This window comes from Channa argus, chromosome 2 (assembly GCF_033026475.1).
Source record: "Channa argus isolate prfri chromosome 2, Channa argus male v1.0, whole genome shotgun sequence".
NCBI classification, from domain to species: domain Eukaryota; kingdom Metazoa; phylum Chordata; class Actinopteri; order Anabantiformes; family Channidae; genus Channa; species Channa argus.
Window position 1 is genome coordinate 7,317,578 of NC_090198.1, and position 24,542 is coordinate 7,342,119.

Consider the following 24,542-nt stretch of genomic DNA (forward strand, 5'->3'; position numbering starts at 1 on the left):
TTTTCCTGAGTTCACTACTAGATCAAAAAAAGAATTGTAGTCATCCGCATCATTTTGTACACACTGCCTTTTAATTCAGCATGACATTTGGTACTGTCTTTAGAATCGCTGAGATCTTGCCTAGAATTAAAAATACTACACAGCAGCTGCACCCACTGCTGCTAATACACTGTATTTCCCCCTTTCTCCTTGCTTGTATCTGTGAGTCTTCCCAAGCTTCATAGTTGTTCTCCCCTCTCTGTGTTTTTGTTGTTTAACAGATAACAAAATATTTATTTGCAGAGGAAATTTTTTCCCCACTAACCATATTTTCTCTGCACAGTAAGACAGCATTTTTGTCTCAGTCTGAGGAGACGTTTTGAAAATGACTCACTATTTTCTCCTTCTTCCCTCCTTTCGCTCCCTGTCTGTGTGTGTTTTAGTTGTCCAGCATATAAAGCGGAGAGACATCATCCTGAAGAGGGAGTTGGGCGAAGGCGCATTTGGGAAAGTCTTCCTAGCCGAGTGTTACAACCTGAGCCCCACCAAGGACAAGATGCTGGTGGCTGTCAAGGTACATCTTCACGTTGTGGTTGAATGTGGGCATGTGTCTCTGTATGTTACAAATACTGCTAAAGGAACGGTTCAGCATTTTGGGTATTGAGCTTATTTGCTTTCTTGCTTGTCTTGAGTCGATTAATGCCACTATCCTTCACTGAAGTCTCTAGAGAAATTAAAGTTGAACACTGTGTATGCAGTTAAGGGCTCTACAACCTGGGACTGGGAGCTCCGACCTCTGTCTGTCCTTGTACACAATCAGAACCTTAGTGTCAGTCGAAGGGGCCACATATTAAACTGATGATCCTGTAAACAGGGCGCTTTGTTTTGAAGCACATTTCGAACCATTTACCTGATATGGTGCCTCTCAGCACCTTCACCATGCCCGAAATTAAGTTGCGCTTGGCGGCTCCCAGTGTGAGTATGCAAAACTGTATGAATGTGAAGCAGGGCAATACTGAATAAGAGGTTGCAGACTCGGCAACTCAGAAAACCACCCTGACCTAACAGGAGCAGTGGAAGAGCTACGATGAAGATGATGAAGTGGCCGACTCCCTCCTTTTAAGATTAAAAAAAGTAACATATTTTATAATAAGCTTGCTCTACATTGACATCTTTATTTTTAAAACACAATATAATGTAAATTTCCATCTGACCATGCTGCTGTCTGCGATAAACCAGGACGAGAATGAATAAACTTAAAGGTCAAGAAAAGGAAAAACCATTGCGGTGCGTTCCCTCAATTAATTGTAGTTGAGCACTTGAAAGTATTGTTTTGGAGAGATTCCCAGACAAGAAACATTTCCTTAAGAATGCGGTTTGATTTGGTAATGGGATTTTATGGTCATTTCACCTACCCCCCGTCGTACATCTCCGAAACCGCCAGCACTTTGCTGCAAGAAGAGCACATAGGAGTAAATGGATTTCCATCCCAAGGTCTTTCCATCTGTAATAACATCAGCAGAAGTCTGGGAAAGCAGGACCCAAGGCCAGGAGATCAAGAGAAGCAACTTGTTGTATTTTCCTGATGCTGATGAAATGTCAAGTGTCTTTTTTTTTTTTTTTTCCTCCAGTACAGGCTGCAAAAAGGCACAATATTGATGATTTGTTTTCTTTTATTTCTGATACCGGTGGCTTCAACTGACATGTTTGATATTTCATGTGCAAAGCAGTAGTTGCTGCTTGATCCTTTCACCAATCTGATCAGTTTTTTGTTCTAGTGAGCTGAACCTGTATTCTCAGTGCGTTAGCAGCTATAGTGATAACTGGCCTAAAGGCTTTGTACGGGATTATGAGGTGGATACGATGCATATCCTCCCACTGTATGCTGTGTTACTAAACAATAGAGAAAATGCTGCTCTACTGGGATAGATTCAAAGCTTTATTGAAAGTGCTTCTTTATTTGTTTTATTGCTACTGAGTCTGTGATGTGATGGTGATGGAGTGAACATGGGCACAGGTGATTTATGTGGCTGTGTGAATGGTTCAGTGCTTGGTCCTATTTTGGACTAAAAATGGGTTTTTGTGTACAGGACATCTCATTTGTAAATCTGACTCATTGCTTCCCATTTCAGACACTGAAGGATCCCAACCTCTCTGCAAGGAAGGATTTCCAGAGGGAGGCAGAGCTGCTGACCAACCTGCAGCACGACCACATCGTTAAATTCTATGGAGTGTGTGTAGACGGAGACCCTCTCATCATGGTGTTCGAATACATGAAGCATGGAGATCTCAACAAATTTCTCAGGTCAATTTTTGGCTGAAGGTCAAGTCAGTTTAACCTTACTGCTCTGGGCTAGTACTGGCTGATTCATCATGGGAACAGACAGTAGCAAGCATTTGCATAGTGGGTGAAAGCCTAATTGCAGTGTGAAAGTACACTCACTGGCCACTTTATTAGGTACACCGGAACAATCTAATGCAATCCAGTACAGTAGCTCTGCCATGAATTCTACTTTTACAATGTTATAATTTCTCGGTTCATTCTCTGTTTATTATTGAGGTCATAGTGGGTGGTGGAGTTGTACTGGAGTGCATTAAAAGAAGAATTGGTTTTAAAGTTTGTGAGTGGCCAAAAAACCAACGAGAGAGTAGCCTTTCACCTTTCTGACAGTTTCAACTAAAGAACTGAGAGGCCAGTGAGTGTATGCGCCAGCTCTATTTGGAGCACTTCCACTGAGGTACTAGGTGGACTCTAATTAATGACTTATTGTAAAACTTCAGTAACTGTCTATGTAAGAAAACTAAAATTCTTTATCAAATCCCTGCTGCCAATACAATATCCAGCCAACTTTCCAGCTTTGTGGGTTAGCAAACATGAGTGCTTTAGTGCTTTTGTTCAATAATGTCAGGCTGTACCAAGGGAAGTGACCTCTGATAAGCCTCAACAAAAGTGACACGATGCCAGTACAGCGAGCACTTTGGTAATGGGAAGCTTCGCTGGAGTCGATGTCAGTGTGCACAGGAGGAATCTGGGATAGAAGTATGCTATTTCAAGTGCGTTGATGGCAGCAGCTGCGTGTGTGTGTGTGTGTGTGTTTGTGTGTGGCCTGTTTCGTTTTAAGTTTGAGCAATAGTTAAAAAGATGGCATTACGATTGAGTGCGAATATCTGTGTGTGCGCACGTGCGTGTGTGTGTGTGGATTCAGGAGTGCATGAAAACTTCTGTTGGGAAATCATTCCTGAAATGAAAGGCAAAGTCGCAAATGATGAAATTCTTTCATGCAAGGTGCAAGATGTGACTGAGTTTTGGTCTATTGGCCCTGTTGGTCACATTTAACAGATGATCTGAGCAGTGAATCACGAGGAATGAAAAGAGGATCTGATGTGCAGGTCCAGCTCAACCTTCACATAAAAGGAGGGAAACCTGTGCTTATTCAGCCACTAATATTGCATGTATAAAAAGACAAAGAGGCACACAGTGAGAGCAGGTGCCACTAATCTCCGGACAGTGGAGCTGAATTAATATACACACACTTGAACAAAGAACACTGAATTGCACTAAAATGAGAGATTGAAAAAGACAGACAGCCTGAGAGAGCGTGAGTAGTCCTCCCTGCATGGTGCCTGGTCTGTAATCACACTGACGAGAAGGTGATGAGAACAGCAGGGAATTCACAGGAAATGAGTTCGTCAGCGTCCCCACCAAAATGCTAAGCAGTGAAAGAGCTCTCAAGTTGTGCTGGTAAATTTATGACTTACTGAACTGTGATGAAATTCCTGAACCTTGGTTAAAATTCCTGACCTGATGGATAGATGGATATATTGCCAAAAAACAGCTTAAAAACCAAGATTCGTATATGAAAATTAAATGTAAAAAAAGTCCAGACAGTGCACAGCTTATCACCGCAATTAAAGCTGCCTGAGTGGTTGTAGGTAATAATTAATTTAATATGTCTAACGGTCTCTTTTTATTTTTATAATTATCCTCAACTGGTAGTGAATGGCATCAATACTGCCAGGATAAAGGTCCATTAGTACCATAAGGAGCTTTGGGTTACTTATTAAAAAGGTAATCAGGTTATAGTCTGCTCTACTGAAAAGGGATTAAAGGCTTCTCCATTTACAGAGATTACAGAGCTTTTAAAAGCAAAAAAAAGCATATTTTTCTATAAATGGAAAGTTTTCATTGATTATTGAATAATAAAGTGACCATTGGCTCTGTTGGTGAACCTTTTGTCTCTGCTGTTCTTGCATTACTTGATATTTTCTCATGCCACAGATAAACGTTAATTTTTTCTGTCATTGACACTTGTGGACACAGCAGGTATTATTTTGCAAAGGGCACAGTGTCTTACTAAAACAATCTATCCATCAATGTTATTCTTTGGAACACAGAGCCCACGGCCCAGATGCCATGATCCTGGTAGACGGCCAGCCTCTGCAGTCCAACGGAGAGTTGGGCCTTTCCCAGATGTTGCACATCGCCACCCAGATTGCCTCGGGTATGGTCTACTTAGCCTCCCAGCACTTTGTCCACAGAGATTTGGCAACCCGCAATTGCCTGGTGGGCAACGGCCTTCTGGTCAAGATTGGAGACTTCGGCATGTCCAGAGACATCTACAGCAGCGACTACTACAGGGTAAGTCTTCAGTGTCTTTATTTTGCTCATTTTTGGCATTCAAATTATCAGCTCTTTTGTATTTTGTTGGCCCCGAAATCTAGATAGGTCCCATGTGCTGCAAATTGTTTTTCTATCATTCCTGTTAGCGGTCTAGTCAGTTCCTCTCTTCAATAGCACAACATTTTTGTCCTTTAGTTGCTGTCCGTCTCCATGCAACAAGTCACAGAAAACATAATTGTGGTGATAATTAAATGTAAATTAAATGAAAATTCATCATACATATCATTGCATCTTTGTACAACTTTTAGTCAGCGCTCTAATGATTGATGATGCAGTGTGTTCCAACCAAAACTTGGTGATTGCTTCTGAAGCAGTCTTGGTTTCCTCCTACGGTCCAAAGACATACATGTTAGGGTAATTGGTGACTCTAAAATGCCTTTAGCATGAATGTGACTGTGAATGGTCGCCTCTGTGTACGTTTCTCTGTGTGTTGGCCCTTGGATAGACTGAAGATGTACCCCGCCTCTTGCATATTGACAGATGGATGTTGAAAACTACTGTCTTGTTATTTTCTCTGTTACATTTTTAAGAGACTTGGGCATTCTCCTTTCAGTGCAGTCATATTCAGATTCCCATCTACAGATGAGACTGGAGTTGTTTAGCAGGGTGCTGGGAAATGAGCCTCCAGTCTGATGATCAGAGACGTGTTTATTTAGATTCACAACCTCTCTGCAGTTTAACACCATTAGCAACACTGAACAGCACAAATCAGAGGGAAACCTTTGGGCTGCAGAATGTAACATTCTGAATAAACAAGTGGATATCATGGAAAACAACTGGCTCCTCTAAACACTGGTATTGTAAAACGACCTTAGGTTCACCGGATGTTGATTTCACCAAAGTGACAGCTGTGCCAGTTTGGACTTTGCTGGGGGCAATGCCAGCAGTGATGAAGTACTTGCCTGCTGGGTGAGCAAGTCTGCACACATAAAATGATTTGTAAGAAAATGTGAACGAGATGTTTGTAGCGATGTAGTTTGGTACATGGCTCTCCCATGCACCCTATCTGTTTGGTGTGTATGTTATTAAAACGTGAGTACGTTTGTTTTAGACGTGAAATAATGTTAATTTGATTTTGCCTGTGTGTTTGTGTCTGTGTATTTTGTGGTACAGGTTGGTGTTGTGGTTGAGTTTGCATCAGTACACCGGATCTAACCACTGAAACTGTTTAGATGTCAAAATGTCGGGTTGACAATGAGGTGACGTTGTTTCATTGCCTTGATTTTATTAAAGCATCAATACATAATTCTTTTCTCTTTGAGATCACGGCAGAGGAGCAGAGTTGGGTGGATAACATTAAACATAAAACATATCAACATTTGATACTTAAACTCCCGCACTGTCTTAGTAATTTTGTATCGCATGGGAAAATATAGAAATTACACACATTTCTATTTGTTTATGACATACAAGCCTGAATAGTATATTCATTTTCCTGCCACTTTTCTGGAGTATAATATTTAAGGTGTATTGTGGGTTTAGCATCAACACTATATACAGTAAATTCTACTTTCATTCTAGAATTATTCATTAGAAACTCTGTGTTGATTGGAATGACTGGATGTGTAGACACTGGCAGCTCCAGAGAAGTTTCATGGTTATCTTGTAAATTTGTATGCTATCCATCTTCCATATAAATTTTCCAAATTTTGTAACGTCAAGTCACTCCGTTTCAGTAGTAGGAGTATACATGCATGGATGTTGTGTGCGTGATTTATTTTGAGTGTTATCATTGACACACTTATCACTCCACAGCTGTCTCGTATAATTCATGTCAGTGCTGAGTGCAGCAGCATGAGTTTAACTTCTGAAAAGTAGATTCTGATATTTATTCCTAAATTTACTTTAGGAATTAAGCAAACAAGAACAGCCTTGTGCACAGAAACCGTTGTGTAAATAAATTTGTTCTTAGCTGCTGTGTACAAGCAATAATTCACCAATTTTCTTATACTGCAAAATGGAATTCATGACCTGTCATATCTGTCATAAAACAGATAGATTACCTTTCCTTGTGGGGTGTGAATCACTTGTTTGACTCAAGAATTCTAATGGCTTTATCTGAATAAATTTAAAGTTTAAACATGAAGCAGAAACTTTAATTGAAATACAGGCTATAGTAGGCTATATATCAAACTTAATATTATTTTTTTCCTATCCACCATATGCTCATCATTGTGGCCTGCCAATGTTTTGAGTAATTTTTGAATGTTTTGAGTTTACATTACTGTAGTTAAGTGGAACAATTCTCTCTCTTCTCTCTCTTTGTATTTATTTATTTATTTTTTGGCTATTAATGCAACAACTCTGTACTTATCGTTACACGATAAATGTGTAAAATGTGTAAAATTTCTATCGAGATGATGTTCTAACAATATCCCCTCGCTATTTGGTCTAGAGGTAAAATGTATATTTTGGTTTGTGGCAAGGTGGCAACATGGTTTACTTTTTTCTTATATCAACTTGCATTACAGCACAATGTTTAAGTACAAACCACTTTAAATTCATTTTTGTATACTGCTCCAGTAGAGCTGCTTGATGATGACCAGTATCACTGTGGATGTACTGGCCAGTTCAGGTGTCCCTCTCTGGATATAAAAAAGCAAAACAGTCAGCAAGTTTCCTTGTTTTGGCCCAAAGAACAGTTTTTGCTAATTGTCTCTGGAGGCTAACTCACGGCTAATTTAGCAGGCAGATACTGCTCAGCCGGAAGATTAAATGGTTCGGCTGATTGTTCTTGTCTGAACAATTGTAGGCCTTATATATAGCACTTGTGAGTTAACTGTTCTGTTTAAATACAGGCAGAGAATCTAAGAGAGGTTTATACTGATTTAAAACATGACATATAAGAGCAGTGGAAGCTTGGTTTGAACTGTATTCACATGTGTTACTACTCTTAGAGTGGTAAAAGTATTAACCTACAACTGCAGGGGACCAAATTCAATTGCACCCACAGGCAATATTTAGAAGGAGAAAGCCAGTGAAGGACAGCCTTGATACTACTGCAGAAAATACTGTTGGTTGTTCAGGGTGCTTTTATAGAGCAGGGTGGATCTGTACATGATGAAGGTGAACCTCTGTGCACATTTTGCTCCTCACTGACAAGTGAAAAGAAGCAGCTGGTGTAACATGTGTGGCTACTATTTTCTCAGGTTAGCAATAGAAACCCATTGTAGGAGCACTCTGGTAGCCAAGTAGTTGTCCTGTCTCCTTTGAATAAAGGCAAACATACTCACCAACATATAAAATTAGAAGCGGTCATTCGTAATAGAAAGTAAAGTGGAAAACCTTGAAAAATAATGGTACAAACATGTCAAAACATCAATTCTAATTGTTTAATAAAACAGGTGTTTTGTTTGCTTACATTTCCAAAATTTAAAATCAAGATTGTGACTACAGCTACATAAATACTCGTGAAGAAAATAATTAATGTACTGTGTAGCAGTCTTAGAAAACTTTTTTTACTTTCTTCTATCAAAGTCAGTGTTGAATTTATTGAGGAAATTTTAGACAGTTGAATAATTTAGTGATTCAACACACTAACACACTGCAGTGAGAACGGGAGAAGAGTTCTTGCAAATCTGTATAGATTAGACAGAAAGGAGAGAAATTTGTTTATAAAAAAAAGACCCATGTCAGTTCGAATTTAGAGTGTTGTGTTGTATGTGTGTGAGTTGTGCCTTGTGTGAAGCTGCCGTTTGGGCATTTTGATAGCATCACTGTCTGCCTCCACAGAGTAATATTGACAGCACCCAGAGATAAAGAATTCCTAACAGCTTTGGACATTTTCCCTGTGTTGAGTGATTATAAATAACCCCGCCCTGCCAAAAAAACAATCCCATCCCATCGCTGACTAGTCCTATTGACGGTTGTTGCCCTCTGGGACTCCCAAGACACTTTGCAGCAGGAGGAAACAACTTCAAGAAAGAAATGAATATTGTCCTAAATCGCATCCATCTGTCATATCCTCCTGCTCTGCCTGCCCTGGATATGCTTTTCTGTTGTTTCAAAAGAGACAACTGCAGAGCCTGCACAGGCAGACGGCAGCACCGGTGCCTGCTATGTAGGTGTTTTATACCACCGCCTTACTATATATCAGGTAATGTTTTCCTGGGTTCAGAGAGTGAAGCACTGAATTATGCATGTTTAGATAGGTATAAATGACTGTGAATGCTCTAAAGGCGCCTATGCATTAAAGGTGCAAAAGTGGAGACTGAAAGTGTGTTTTTTTGTTTTTAACCAGAAATGTTTCAGGCACATATGGAAAAGCTCATGCTGCAGTTCTGTCAAATGCAGGTCCTAAATACCATTATTAGATGTGGGCCTATTTTTTCACACTGTAATGACATGTTTCATCGTAATGTATGTCCATTATACCGGACACAGTCACTGTTACAATATGCATTGCCGTATATGCGATGGCCTTTGACAGCTAATTTTCATCTGTCATTTTTCTTATCTTACCCCGTTACATTTGTACATTATTCATTGGTTGTGTTGAAACAGGAGTCTGTGAAAGCTGCTTTTATTTTTGAACATTTTCTGAAATGACAGGAGAAGTTTTCCCTTTGGCTTTCTTGGTCCTGCTGTGTTCCACAGGGTTTCTTCAAAACAGCTCATTACAGCCAAATTATAAACAGTGCGATATAGGTTTCTGTTAGAGGCTAAGATATAGAAGCTTTTGGTTTTTACTGCTTTGCTGGGGAATAGTAAAAACCTTTTCTCCAGAGACTGTCTTTCAGCTTGAGTGTGTTCTTTAAGGTATTGTTCTTCATTCCAATAGGTTGAACACTGTCTGAATGTAAAGCAGGATTGTGTTGTCCAGTTATCCTGAGTTGGAGATATAAAGGCAAATTCAAGTTTCTAAATCCTACCATTAATTTCATCATTTTGGTGGGAAGTGAAAATATTTTATGGACAGAACCAGCACATTTGAATCACAAACTATTGGCTATCAAACACTGTAACAGTGTTATAATCTAATGACTGAGTTTCAAGGACTCTGTGTTCTTTGTGACTCTGCCAGGAAGCCTCTGCTTACCTGCACTGCTTTGCTTTGAAGAAAAATGGTCCCCAGGTTTCTACTGTTACACGGATCAAACAGATGCTCCTCTGCTGCATTATTTATCAAACACAAGCTCCTCAAAACTGTATGCAGCCTGGTGCTAATGAGTACACAGAGCATATTTATTACTGCTGCACGGAGGGATAAAAAACTCTGTTTTGCCTCTCCCTCTGGGTCTTTTTTCTCTCCAAAGCCTAGCTTTCCTGTCTTACATGATCACTCTTTTATCAAGTAATACATTTATGAAATGATCCAGAAGCTGTTGTCAACCCCATGGGATGGTTGTGGCTTTAGATGGCCCGGGAAAGGCGGCTCCTTCAGGCTGTGGAGCTAGTTCAACACGTTGCTTTCTTGCTGAGAGTTGCTTGAGAGGATTTCTAATACTCAAACGTCTGTCTGGTCAATATGAAGGCACTGCAAGCAGATGATTAGCTTAGCGCAAATTGTGCATGCAAGAGGAAGCTGCTAGTTTTGACCTCTTGGAAGGTAACATATACTAGAATTCAAAAGCTTGCTAATTAAAACTACAATATGCAACTGAAGCTAGCACTGAACTGAGACTCAAAATCACTTAGCTCTCCTTTTCCCTGTTCTGATAGTCATCATTATGAAATTACAATAAGCAGGAATGCTCCAAAATCTAATTATCAAGCAGAAACTGTTGACCTTCTCTGATTGGTTAGAATGGTGAGACTCACTCAAAAACTTTAAAGGTGTACTATGTGTCTCTGCATTGCTGGCAGTGTCCGAATATTTTTTTCAGCTATTTATAGGAATAAATGATTGAAAAAGTTGCTTACTGTAGCTTAAACACATTATATCTTGTTGTCTTGTTTATTTTAAAAAATCTAAATGTTTGATTGAACTGAGTGTAGTAGTATGTAGTAACCTACAGTCTAGTTGTCAGTGTTTTTTCTGGCTCAAAATGAGACCAAAGTGCTGCTATCCTGATAATGTGCACACATACCACACCGTACCTGGATGATTATAGCACTAAACAAACAAACAAACAAGCAGGTAGGTTGAGAAGAGAGAGAGAGTTTTGAGTGGCAGCCTAATTGGTGGTTTGAACCTGCAGCTGTAAGCTACAAATGACATTAGATTGAACATCCCATAAGTGAGCCATCACCAGACGTATGTTAGACGTTAGTTAGAAAAATGGTGAAATCTTGATGCGGTGGACATGCCACAATTTTTACTGGAGGTCTCGTTATTCTGTATGCAGAAAAAACCCTGACCAGCAGGGAAATAGCTGGATAGAACTATAAATAGAGATCATTTTTCATTAGCTTCCTTGCTGAATGCTGAGGGTAACTGTTGGGGTAATAAGGTGCCGTAATTTTCCTAAGAGAGGAACAAAACGTGGGCTTTTTCTCAAGAATATCTTTACAAACAGACGTTGTTATGCTCATTGCAAAAACCGGTAAATACTGAATGAAATGATGATTTTGTTTTGATTTTGCACAAGTTGGTCTTGAGATGTGAATAATTACAATTTAAATGTAAAGTTGCATGATAGCTATAGTGTATTGTGTGTATGTGTGTGTGTGTGTGTGTTTTAAAAACCTTCAAAAACTTTCACCACCCACCGGCATGCAGCGGCCAGAGCAGATACCACTTTATCTCCACTTGGCAGCAGCGCAGCAGGTAGAAACCTAATGGACATCATAGCCTCTAAAAGTGAACTTGTGTTCGCTGCTGTTTGAGCAGGGAGAGCAGAGATAGCAACGCAGTTTGAGCAGGGAGAGAGTGTGTCTAGATGGTTATCGGGGCCCCTTAAAGATGTCTGGGGCCTCCCAGGGCTCCCTGCAGCCTGCAGAGCACCCATCGAAGAGACCAACTGGGCCAGTAATCTATCCCCCTGCCATGCTGCTGTGCTCTCCACGCCGTTAATCCAATCACTCCCCTGCCACGGTGGGACAGGCAGAGCACTAATCCAGTTTACACAGCAACACAAAAAAGCCCCAGACTCATTCCTCACTCCCCACAGAGCATTGCCAGCTTCTCGATATGACATTGAGTGAGAAAGATGAGGATAATTACAGGGGCAATTATTTTATTTTTATTATGTGTTCAGCCATTTTTTCTCTCTCTCTCTTTTTTCCCCCCATGTTCCAAACTAATTACCATGGCTTGTCACAAAAACCCAAGGTGATAGCAAGCAGTCAGCCAGAGTCAGCCAGTTTTAATGTGCCTCATGACAGCAGTGGTGGTTGAATCATTAGTATGCATCTGATGAGGTTTGGCCTTGTGTGCAATGGGCAGAGTGGACCTCAGATAAGTCATTTAGACTAACAGGAACTTAATTAATTCTATTTAATCCTTATAAAGCTCCACAGGGGGAGAGATTGGTATACAACTCACCAACTCCTTCACCTCCCTTTCGGCCCACCTAGCTTGGCTCACACACTTTACACAACGGAGGCAACTGGTCTCAGCATCAATATTGGCTTAATGTTGTGTACAATAGTAAAACGTGTCATGTCTAATGAGACCAGGTGGGGTATAAGTCAGTGTTCATTTCACTATTAGCTTTTAGTGGAAGCATGGCAAGTGAGGTGGAAGGTGAAAGCACAAGAGAAAACTACTGCCAGCTCTCCTCGCTGTTACAAAATTATCTCTGAGTCTGTCAATAAATACTGTGTGTGTGTTCACGGCGTTGGTAGAGGGCACCTTACTTGAAACACCTCTCAAATTTATGTTTACCTTAATTATTATTTTATCTGTCCTGCCACCTGAAGAAAAACAGCAGTGGGGTGGTGGTGGAACCTGTTTGTTTAGGCTTGAGGTTCAGCCAGAGTATAAGCTGTCAGCAAGGAGTTTGAAAAATTTAGTTTCAAATTAGACTACAAGATTCTCCTGGTACCTTAGATGCCCTTAGAAAGAGTATTGACTGGAGGATGTGTGTACTCTGCTCACTTTACAGCCCTTATCCCCTTGGGAATAGCAGTAGACTGGTTGTGTTGGGAGCTCTGGGGTGTACCTGTGTGTAAATGTGTTAATGTAACAAAACAATGGGTCTGAAAGGGAAGGGTGTTCGCAGCAGACCCCCTCTATACTTCTTGATAAATGGTTAAAAAAACTAAAGGCATTCAACTCAGCTACATTTTGTAAGTTTGTCGTAACAAATAGCCTTAATTACCTCAGTTAAACTGGGATAAAAGGGTTAACATCTGACTGCTGCATCTTTACGGTGAGGACGGGATGGACGTGAACGGATGCCCTCCATTTGTTTTGCTGAAATGCCACTAAGACCAAAAGTTGGACATTATAGAGGTTAATGAGGTGTGATTTTTGAATCACAGTCAGCAAATATTGTAGGTGTTGTAGAAAACCGTCTCTAATGGTCTTGTTGACCTCCAGGCATGTGTACAAAAAATCGATTCATGTTTAATGTAAAAAAAAAAAAAGCCGCACAGCTTTGTGATATCACTGTGCAGCAAATACTCTACACCACAATACACACCCAGGACCTCCGAGGTCCAAAATGACACAAAAGCCCAAAATAGAGAGATCCAATATCCGAAAAATACAAAATACCTCAGGGTTCTTTTTTGTGAGAACATTTGCCTTTTGGCAAGTACTACAGTAGGTTATGGGCCATTTATGAGATGGTGCCTGCTGGAGTCTCTGTTTTACAGTGAGAACACCTGAAGCAGATTCTTTTTGAGCATTTCAGGGTTACCGTCTGTTGCCATCCGGCGGTTGTAAAAGTGAGACTGTGTAACTTATTTCGTTCTGCAGCCACAAGTGGCGATTACCCAGTAAAGTTTACTATTTCATTTCATACAAGTTAGGCCTTTAGATATCATCATTAAGCGGCGGCACGTGAATAAAATGTTGTGTGACTGTAGCACAAGCAGTGAAGCGTCAAGTTCTCTACAGTGGTAATTTCTACAAAGCGATGGCCATAGAATCATATATGACCCAAGTTTGAATGGTGTATCCGGATTTACTAGCAATAGCCTATAAAGATAGAAAGTACTAACATAAACTTGGAAAGGGATTTCTGAAGTTTGTAAGTCAATCCAGGAGAGAAGCTTACACATGAAGGACAGGTAAGGGTAAAGAAACTAAACCCCTCACACTCAGCAAGTAAATTTCATGAAGTGTACAAACTAGGGGACGTTCTGAACAAACGCCCAGGAAGGAGCAGCCTTTTAGCAAACCGACAAATCACACGTTTGTTTGAATCATCTAGAAGATTCATCTGCTACGGCAAGCTGACTCATGGAGATTTTGTTCAACTCTGAGAGGAACTGTGCAATGAGCACGGTATAAAACTAGGAAGCAATTAGTAAGACACTAGTTGATTTTTTGTCTTTTTTTTTTTCTCCAATACTTAAAATGCCACACAGCTCTTACAGCTCAAGGCACACAGATGTTGGAGCTGGTAAATGGAGTTGGGAGAGGAGCTGATTATGATTAAATGAAACTGATTGTGTTGTAACCCAGAGGTACAGAACCGAGGAACCATGAGTGTGAATATAGCTTCAAGCTAAGAGGTTTTTCAAAGCTTATGCTTTATGGTTTTTTGTTTGTTTTTTTTATGGGCCCTTAATTTCTAAAAGTGACCTCAGAATCTCTGATCAGGTAAATTTATGGATGGATGATATATATTTTTGTCTGAGATGCTGCAATAGTATTTCCGTTGATTTAGAGATAAAAGCCTCAAAGGAGCTTAAAATCCATCTTATCAGTATCTTGACATTTTTGTCAAAAACAGCAAAAGCCAAAAAACAGAAAACAGAAGTTGAATGACAGTATTAAGTGATAGGACAGGAAATTCCATATAATGTAAGAAATATTGTTAAGTATTGCACTGCAGTCTATTTCCAGTCGTATAAAATAACGCATTCAGACTGAATGAAAATGTATATATAATTTGCAATGTGTTTTCATGGTCAAGAGTATATACACTAGAATAAAATGAGTAAATTTCAAACTAAATTCAGTTGACCGTCCACCATCAAATGCCTTTCATATAGAAACAATTTGATTTTGAGTATAACCTTGAGTGTGAGTACTCAAAGTCTGGTTACTATGTTATCATTTTTTTTCTTGAGCTTTCGATTACATTTCATGGTCTTCTTCAACAGATAGTTTGCTTGTTCTAAGAGTCATCTCAGTTGTAAAAGGTCTGCACTTTTCTACCTATTGGCACTCAAAGCGCTTTACACTGCTTCTTATTCACCCATTCACACTCACAATCACACACCGATGATGGAGCTGCTACGCAGCTGGCCAAAACTCACCGGGAGCAACTAAGTTGGGATTCAGTGTCTTCCTCAAGGACACTGTGACATTTGACCGGAGGAGCTGGGGATTGAACCAACAACTGCGAGATTGGTGGACACCCGGTCTATGTTCCTGGGCCACAGTCTCCCTTGTGTTGTCGTCCTGTGACTTAAATATAGAACATCAGGTCTGTATTACCAGGAAATAAGTGGTTGCATTCTCACAGATGAACGCTCAAGGAAAAGTACAGCACGTCAGTCGTGGGTTTTTTGTTGTTGTTGTTTGTTTGTTTGTTTTGTTTTAGTTGGCAGGAAAAAAAAGTACAGCAACAGTTAAGCCTACTGCCCACACTGACTCCAGCACCTCTAGGCTTCACATCAAATCACAGCAGATGATGTTGAACTGAAACTTTGCTACTTCAATGCTCACTCCCACATCTGCTTGTCCAGCACATCACTGCCGTGATTAAAGCACAGCCGCTGACATGAATGGGAAATAGATTTTAAAACAATGTCTGCTAATGGAAGCTGAGAGCAAGGATGATTAATGGATGATTTTTTTAATCAATTAATTTCCAGCCTCATAGGATTTATAGCATGGGAGACTTCATGCCATGTTCTGTTGGTTTGAGAACATTAAATAACTTATGGCCGATATATTCGCCTTGTGCAATTTTCTTTAAGAATGCAAAATTAGATGTTAATGTGTGCAGTAGTATTTACTGTGAGCAGATAAAAACCGAAATCACCCTTTACATTAGCAGCCACATGAGCTTGTTTACTATAAGGATTGATATGAACATGGAATCAGCATTCTTGTACCCTCTTGGTAGAAACAGACTTATATGGAAGGCGTTCGGTTCCCTGTAGAGACTTGGATCCTCTGCCAGTGCCTGTGCAAAACAGGGAGTGCAGATTACTTTTTTCATCAAGGACAACATGGTGGTTTAATACCATAACCTAAAGAATTTCCCATGCAGTGATTTAATACATGCAAAGCAGGTGGTAGATAAGTCAGCATTTTCCTATATTACATCAGTGTCAACATCCAGCAGCACAGCAGACATTCATGAGATGTTAAACCTTTCGCATCAGTTACATGCAAGGACAGTTAATCCCCAGACACCTGGGATTTTTTGTTTGTGACTCGATTTTCTAATTTGAGTTGTAGCTACAACATTTGCATTTGCAATAAACACCTCCTATCCCACTACCCTCTTTTCCTCAGGTTGGAGGACATACCATGCTACCTATTCGCTGGATGCCCCCAGAGAGCATCATGTACAGGAAATTCTCCACTGAAAGCGACGTCTGGAGCTTTGGAGTCATCCTGTGGGAGATCTTTACCTATGGGAAGCAGCCTTGGTTTCAACTGGGTAACAACGAGGTACAAACAGCCTGAAGCATGTAGATAAACCTCCACGAGATAACAGTACACACATATATTGTGTTTATACGATCAAACGCTGTGGGGCAGGCTTTGGCGTACACATTGAACATGATAGCCCCAGGTTATCTGTTGGTAAATGGTTACATCAAGCATCAAGTTAAGGTGTTTATTGCCAAACACATAAAGACTGTATATTTAATTGATCGGGAGCTGTTATAAAGGAAAGAATTGGGAAGGAATTTTCCTACAGAGCATCAAGAGCGGTAAATTATTCCTCATTGCTTCGGCTAAAGTGAAAGCATGAGCTTCCCCTATAACAGTTTCAAATGAAAATTGCCATTTTGGATCTTAATCTACTGCCTGATGTTGTTTCTTTTTTCTCTGTGAGACTCACGCTGGCCCAACGAGGTGATAAATTGATGCCGCTTTGCCACGAGACAAGACGCCACATTACATAACACCCATGATTGGTTTGTTTTTTCATCGAAGCCTCTGCTTTGAATCAATAAAATTCAATTAGGATTACTCTTGTAAAGCAAGCATATTGAGAAAATTAAATTGACCTAAAAGAATAACCTGGCATGTGGCTTGCATTGCACTTATAAGTATTTCAATTGAAAGATCGATATGTTCTTGAGCTTGACACAGATTGGGATTTCCACATTTCTGTGTATCTCGTGCAGAAAGGTTTCTGAGGCAAATAAAAAACTCATTGCCATAACCTTATGACAAAATAATCAGATGAGCACCTATGATATCATAACCAGAGTAGGGAAACTCAATTATTTGTGTTCAGGTAGCGTTAGATTGTAATATTGTGCTAATTATTCAGATTTGCTTAATATATCACACTATAATAGATTACGGCAATAATTATAAATGGGTATCAGTGACAATAATAAATCTTTGCCTGGGTGGAGTAGGAACATGTTTGTTTCATGTTCTCCAGTTCTCCACTGGGCTCTATAGTCTCCACCACTCTCCAATATGGAGCTGCACAGCTGGCTTTTACAAGCAAAGTGCTGCATAAGCAAACAATTAGAAATGTATGTCAAATGATTTGTTAGATATGCAGAATAAAAAAATATAAAAGCATACAAAAGCTTAGTATATTTGTCACTATCACACCGTTGGATTTAAATAATCTAAAAGCTACTTTAGATCACCCAAAAGGCAAAGGCAGTATTTATAATATGGTATGTTCACATTTTGCTAGTTCTCCTCTTTCATTCCCATTTCATTCCTTTACAGCCACCTGCAGCTGAGCATCCCGCTCCTTCATGTAAGGAGACAAAAATAGTGCATTTTATAAAGATCATATATCAAATGTGATCTTAGAGCAGGGGTAACAAATTCCATGTCAATAAGCAAATGCAATGATCTTTGCTGTCACATATTGTATCTACAAAGGATTAAATGCTGATGCTCTTTATCACATATATTTAACCACCAGCACCTCTGCTTTTAAAATTGCCATTTATAGTCATGTACACCTGCTGCACAGCTAAATATTATTACTGAAGTAATTTAGACTTGCAGCTGTTTAAAAGGCCAACTTTAAAGTCACAAAGCTCACCTAGTACCTAGTAGTCTCCATGTATAACATTGCCGTGTACAGTATGTGTGCAGACTACAGGTACGTATAGTGCATTCGGGATCGCAAACTGCAGAACTCATACAGCTGGGAACAGAAAATTATAACAGAAAGGACAAAAAGTTAAGGGCAATGCAGAAATGCTACACATATCAAAACACATGCAAAATACACTTAAGAGCTATTTCCCACATCTAAGCTGTGGGAAACAGTGTTTTGTTTGCATCTCATCAAAAGCCTGCATCTAATATAAAAAACGTTCAGTCGCTCGACTACAATGGCAGTTGAGTGATATAAACGTCAACACGCTCATTTGTTCACTTTCAAACCTCTTGACAATTTGAGACGGAGCAGAACGCTGCAAACACGAGCTCACACATGTAATGCGGACGATGCACTAGAGGGCTCGAAGGATAAAGTCCGGATTTCCTTTCAGAATTCCAGTGCATGTCTAAAATGGGCTATAAGCAGACTGAGGGAAAGTTGGCTAGATGTCACAGTTATACCCTCCTGGGTGGGCCTTTGTTTCTCACCTGGCCTGAGTAGGCTCATTGGGTGGATAATATGGGAGTTGAGAGCAGGGTGGAGTCGTAGATACTGTATGTAAGGATCAAGGTTCTTAAGGATGAAGGGGATTGACAGATGAGGCGTTCTTGGTGGATGTGTCACTTGGTCCTGATCTGGGATTTGGAATAGGTTTCCTTTATTTTTTTGCTTTCTCTTTTGTGCATGAATTATCTTTAGGGAGTAAAACAATTTAAAGGGATTCATTTTGCAGTCATTGTTGTCATGTGTGGGCACTTAAAACACAAGGAGATAAAGCCTGAGTCAACAAAAATGCACAAAAAATGATACTATAGATAGAATGAATTAACATTGTACACACACTATGTACTGACTGTGTTTCTACGATATCCATCGGATATATTCATCATACTAGAGGTGTTAACCTCAACTCAAAGCCTATATTTTAATTTGATGACTGAGTGGAAATGATAGGCCATGTCAGAGGATGTAATTAAAGTATAACACCGTGGATTGTTAAGTCTGTAATAAGAAGTGCAGGAAAAAATAAATTGCCAACAAAAAAAACATGAGAAACGGAATATAACAATAGAACAAAAACACCTGATTTCCCCTTTGTTAAACAAGTGTAACAGTCTTTCCCACAGATTTGTATTAATAGTTGATCAATAGTTTTTTTTAATTGACATCATTGAGCTCTTATCAATGCCTAAATATAAAGAAACACCATGTGGCGACAATGCCAAAAGCACTGAAGTCTATTCTAAAGCTACAGTGGCCTGGAAGTGACACAGATAATAAAGTCAGATAGTCACATATGCAGTGAGTCATCCTGTTAATTAGAGCAGTCCAAAGAAATCAACCTGTTAACAACAACTCAAACATCCACCCCACAGACACTGAGTATTATTGTTACTTTGTGCTGTGGGACAGAAAAGAAAAATCTTGTTTCCCCTCTAATATTGCACAAATTTAGGAGTCAGTGCATTCTGTTTATTTCTTTCATCTCAGTTTCATTAGTTCAAACCTCAAAGGACAGTCTGCTCAGTGTCACTGGTTTCTCATTATGAGCAAAGCAAAGCAATCAGTCTGTGAAAATCATTTGTCTCACTCCACCACCCTCCTTTCTTCTGTAGGTTATTGAGTGCATAACCCAGGGTCGGGTTCTGGAGAGGCCACGGATTTGTCCTAAGGAGGTGTATGACATCATGCTGGGCTGCTGGCAGAGGGAACCGCAGCAGCGACTGAACATTAAGGACATTCAGAAGGTCTTGTTCGCCATGGGAAAAGCCACGCCGGTCTACCTGGACATCCTTGGCTAGCAGTGGCTCGGGATGGCTCATTCCTTGTCAGACGGACAGATCGGCAGAGACAAAGAGACAGACTGACCCACATGAATCCAGGAATAACCAAACCAACCTGCTCCACTGTTGAAAAACACCTACAACGTTTGGGAAGGACTTAAGTGCCTGCAACACTTTTGGATATAGTGGATAAAACGTATTCAAAAAAAAACATGCACTTTTACATTTTGTTTACTTGCATATAAGATGTACAGATTTGAAGAAGACTTTTTTCCTCGAAAAACTGCAAAAATACACAAAAAAGGAGACGAAAAGGGAAGTAAAGTGGACTGGGCTGGCAATAGGAAAATGGCCACAGTTTGATTATATTACAGAGAGAACACATCAGAAATAAAATCTATACTGGGTTTGGTTTTATGAATATATATAGAAATATTACATATATTTTATATTTATTTCTTTTTGTCAATGTGTTGGAGGGCCTGCCATGTGCATTGCTAAGGGCTCGGCCCTGTCCGAAGACGTCACCGACTAACTACTAGCAGGGACTTTTCGGTGGAAGCCTTACTTGCATCGGCATCGGCACTGACCTTTTACTGGAAACTCTGCTCCTGTGGAATTATACTTGGGTGGTCGGGGGGGGGGGGGGGGGGGGTAAAATGAGCGCTCTGTTGAGAACTTACCCAATCAGACAGGCGACAAATCTATTTTAATTTAAAAGAATTATGTATATATTGTAAAATTCTCTGTGTCAGAATTATGTTAACTTATTTTTTCGGACATTATTCATTTTCTGACTGTGATGTGGTTGGCTAAAGTATAAAGCTATGGTATTTGTTTTCATCCCAATCTCGAGGAGATGTCTCTCGGGAATCGCCTGTGTCAGTGCTGGGTTGTGTTATATGGTGAAGGTGAATGGCAGTGAATACTGTTCCAAACTCCCACTGACACCAAATCACACAGACACTGGAAAATGGAGGACAACTAGGAACCACAGTTCAACACTTTCTACACTTTTGTAAAAGGGTGATGAAACCTTCTATTCCCTTTCCAGTTCATTTGCTTTTTATGGCGAGAATTATGTGTTGATAAAAAAATATATATATATATATATATATCTGATACCACACCCTTCAAACACATAACACAGGCTTTGAGAAACTATTCTGCCATTTTCCGGCTTTTTGGTGTGAAACTGCTTTTCAATTCTAAAGGAAACATTTTTGTAACCAATAACAAATGAATATAAATCCTTTGTTAGTCACAATGTGTGAAGAACATACATAGGAAACATAAGAAATTCTGCAACATTGTGGGAAAACCTTCTTAAAGTTACACCGCCCAAACTCTGTCAGGTGAATGGGAAAGCTACAGCTAGGGGACAGTTAGCCTGACTTAACATAACAGAATATGAAAAAAGGAAATCGCAGCTCGCAGGTTTTGTCCAGAAGTAAGAAAACAACATTTATTATAGTTTGTTATTAACACAAATTTTAAAATGCAGCATTGGAACAGAGGCTTAAATAAGTTGTCTGTTGACAGCCTATGTGTCTAGATAATGATGATGATTAAATACATAAACCAAAACGATGTTGCTTATGGCGCATTATTGCATTGAAGCTCATTTTCCAGCGGTTAAATATTAAGGCTCTGTGCCATTTAGTCCATGGGTAAGTTGAGAAGCTTTTTTATGACTGGTTAAAACTTAAAGTTTAATGAGGGCAAAGCTATGTAAAGGAGGATGTTAGTGCTGGTAGTGTGTTTGGATGGGAGCTGTATTTCTTACCTGTAGCACGTAGCTGGAGTTACAGAAGCTAATGAAACGGATGCTAACCTGTGAATGTTAGCCTCGGCTCTACAGTCCTACAGTTTCAACGGTACAAAACACAAATTGATCAAATCTTAAAGTTTCTTAATTTCTTAATCTTAATTTGACCGATTAGCTGCTTCCCTATGTTTCTAGTCTTCATGCTCGGCTAAGCTAACTGAGTGCTAACCCTAGCTTTGTACTTCGTGGACAGCCGTGACAATGGTTTCTATTCTCATCTAATTCAAGAAAGCAAATAAGTGCGTTTCCCAGAATGTTGACCAGTTGCTTTAAGCTATTCGAGGTGGATATCGTCAGGATGGTCTTCACATCTTCATAAGCCGAGAAAAGAAACACTTTTGCTTCCTCCCTCACATTCATTTACAAAGTAGGTCAACAAAATGAAAGCATTTAGTTTTTTTATTACTGTCATTAGTTTTTCATCAGCTGTACATGACTCACACTCACACCTCTTCCTTGCACTTGTGGCCTTTGCATGTTTAGCAATGACAAGGTTTTACACCCGCCTATTGCTTTGATTTAAAAAAAAAAAAAAAAGAGAGAGAGAGAGAAAGAAAAAACTCTTCTGTTACAACCAGAGAGGAGCCACTGAAGCAAGTAAATAATTGTGTCCATTTATGGAAGGTACATCAAAAACAATCATTGAAGAGGTTCAGCTAATTGTGTGGTATTATGCATTCCATATTTTTGGTAATTACAGTATTTAATGAACTGGAAAACATGAAGAGTTTTGTTCCAAAATGTGACGGTAAAACATGACCCCCCGAAAAAGGCTTCAACGCAAACTAACCAAATGATTCTACTAAAGAATTGTTTGTAATTATATGCTCAGTTGACAAAGCAAGTTCATTTTTACAGCGGGGATTCTGTTGCTGTCTCAGACACTGAACGACAAACCTCAGGCAACAATTTTATTTTATGTTGTATCTGGATATGTAACGTTTTGGAGTGGAACTCTTCTCATCGCTCCTTCATTATCTTAACATAAATTCTCACGGTGTTGTCTCTTGTTTCTCCTTGGAACTATGTAAATCATTGATGAGTATTCAGTTACTTCAAGTATTTCGTATGAAAGCCAGGATCAAATCCAATGACTTACCCAAAGCATTGAGTTCTTGTGTATTCTCTTGTGGTAAAGATAAACGCTTAAAGACATTATGACACAGACCGTGAGCATTTGCAGGGTATTGTAATCCTTTCATGGTGAGTTCGATATTTTTAAGTTTTCTTTTTCTTTTTCTTTCCTTGGATGAAACTAACTGAAGACTTTTTGAAGCAAAGTTGGCATATTACCATGTACACATGTTACAGATTATAAAAATGTGGTATAACAACTGCAGTATATAAAATACTGGTATTCCATGATAGATCTTTGTATTAATGTGACTCTCTTAAGAAAATGTCTTCAAACAATCAGATGATCTCCTTTTCCATTTTGTCCTGTCTTATAAAAGTGTGTGAATTTGAACAAATCTTGTCTTCATCTAAGTGTGTTAGCTGAGCAGCATGAGTTCACTGTCAGTCTGTTATCGCCGCTTCTCGTAGGAACTCGAGGTCGGAGGTCAGGACTGGCAACCGCGATTGTGTGGTAATATTAGGACAGTGTTTGACTTTGGTGGTAATTATGTATATCTTATGTCTAGAAATTGTAAAGATCCAGCTACACCGTACAAAGGCAAGATCTAGCTTCATAATCAGCAAGTTTGGACATTTTCTTCTGTTTCACAAGTAATCCAGTTCATTTTTGGCAGCCATGCAAGCAGGGACTGTGAGGTCTCATGACAAAAATACACTAAAACGCAAAAAGTAGATCGGTTGCATTTCTGAGAAACCCTGAAAATATCTAAGTGACTTCAAGCAAAGAAACAAGCAACAATGGTCTGTGGTCCTGATAATCATGCCACAGTGTTATGGACTAAAAACGATCATACCAGCAATAATTTCATCTTCTCTCTTAACACCTTTCAGGCGAACAGAGGAACAAGCAGGCTATGATTCCCACTGGGGACGGGGAGGAGATGGTTTGCCACTTTCGCTTTTCAAAATCTTAGGATGGAAGTGATTAAAAAATGAGTTTCTCGCACCATTTTATTTTACAGCTACCCTACTCCTGCCCATAAAATATTATAGAGTCATTCAAAATAAAAATTTCAGTCTGTAACTAGTAAGTCATTTATAGCTATGCTAGTGTATATATTCTAATTTGCTCTCAAATCGTAATGTGGAGAGGTGCTGTCGACATGTCCCACAAAGTCAGGCGCACTAAACAGATATTAGCTTCTAAAAGTATTTAAGTGAGGCTTGCCCTTCTAACAAATCAGAGAATTTCAATGTTTTCTGCTTAGTTTCCTATTTATTGTTATTTGATAATGACTAATACCCACAGGGCTGTGCAGAGCTTGGCTGAGCGTAGCAAACCCAAAAAGAACACAGTGATGCAGGGAGAGAGGGGGGGGCTGCCGGAGCAGAAAAGATTGATGCGGAGTTGCATGATAGCCCAAGCTTAAGCTGCGTATTGTAGCTCTAAACCTATTAATAAACTTATTATAAATACTACAAAATACTGAGATTTACAGTGTGAATTAGAGAAAAAGAATTGAGAGGAACCATTAACCATTCAGTACCACACAAACCACCACTGTGAGAGAAACATGCCAATCAGAATTTTGTTTTCTTTTTCTTTTTCTTTGGGTAAGAATCATATGCTTTGGAGTAAAGATGAAATTTTACGGACAACTTCAGTCTGCCTGTACACAAAAAGGTTCATTTTTAGCCTAATCGCTGCTACCTTGAGGTTTCATTGGCACAAGTCCATGTGTTAGACGACAGCCATCCCATTATTGTTTTTCGCTGCCCTCTTACAAACAACGGAAAATGGAGACACGGTCAGCGCTGAGGGATTTGAGGTCAGTGAGCAGTTTGTTATGATGGCGGTACTGTAA

General features: G+C 39.5%; 1 protein-coding gene across 3 annotated transcripts in view; it reads left to right on the forward strand.

Moving 5' to 3' along the window:
* ntrk3b (neurotrophic tyrosine kinase, receptor, type 3b) overlaps positions 1–23,016 on the forward strand; it is a 156,784-nt gene extending 133,768 nt beyond the window's left edge. For all 3 annotated transcript variants that reach the window (XM_067495062.1, XM_067495061.1, XM_067495063.1), the window contains 5 exons: positions 423–553; positions 2,112–2,284; positions 4,375–4,618; positions 16,188–16,346; positions 19,605–23,016. In XM_067495062.1, the coding sequence (XP_067351163.1) occupies positions 423–553; positions 2,112–2,284; positions 4,375–4,618; positions 16,188–16,346; positions 19,605–19,790 (893 nt within the window). In that variant the 3' untranslated portion in view covers positions 19,791–23,016. The remainder of the gene's footprint in view (positions 1–422; positions 554–2,111; positions 2,285–4,374; positions 4,619–16,187; positions 16,347–19,604) is intronic.
* Positions 23,017–24,542: the final 1,526 nt, after the last annotated feature.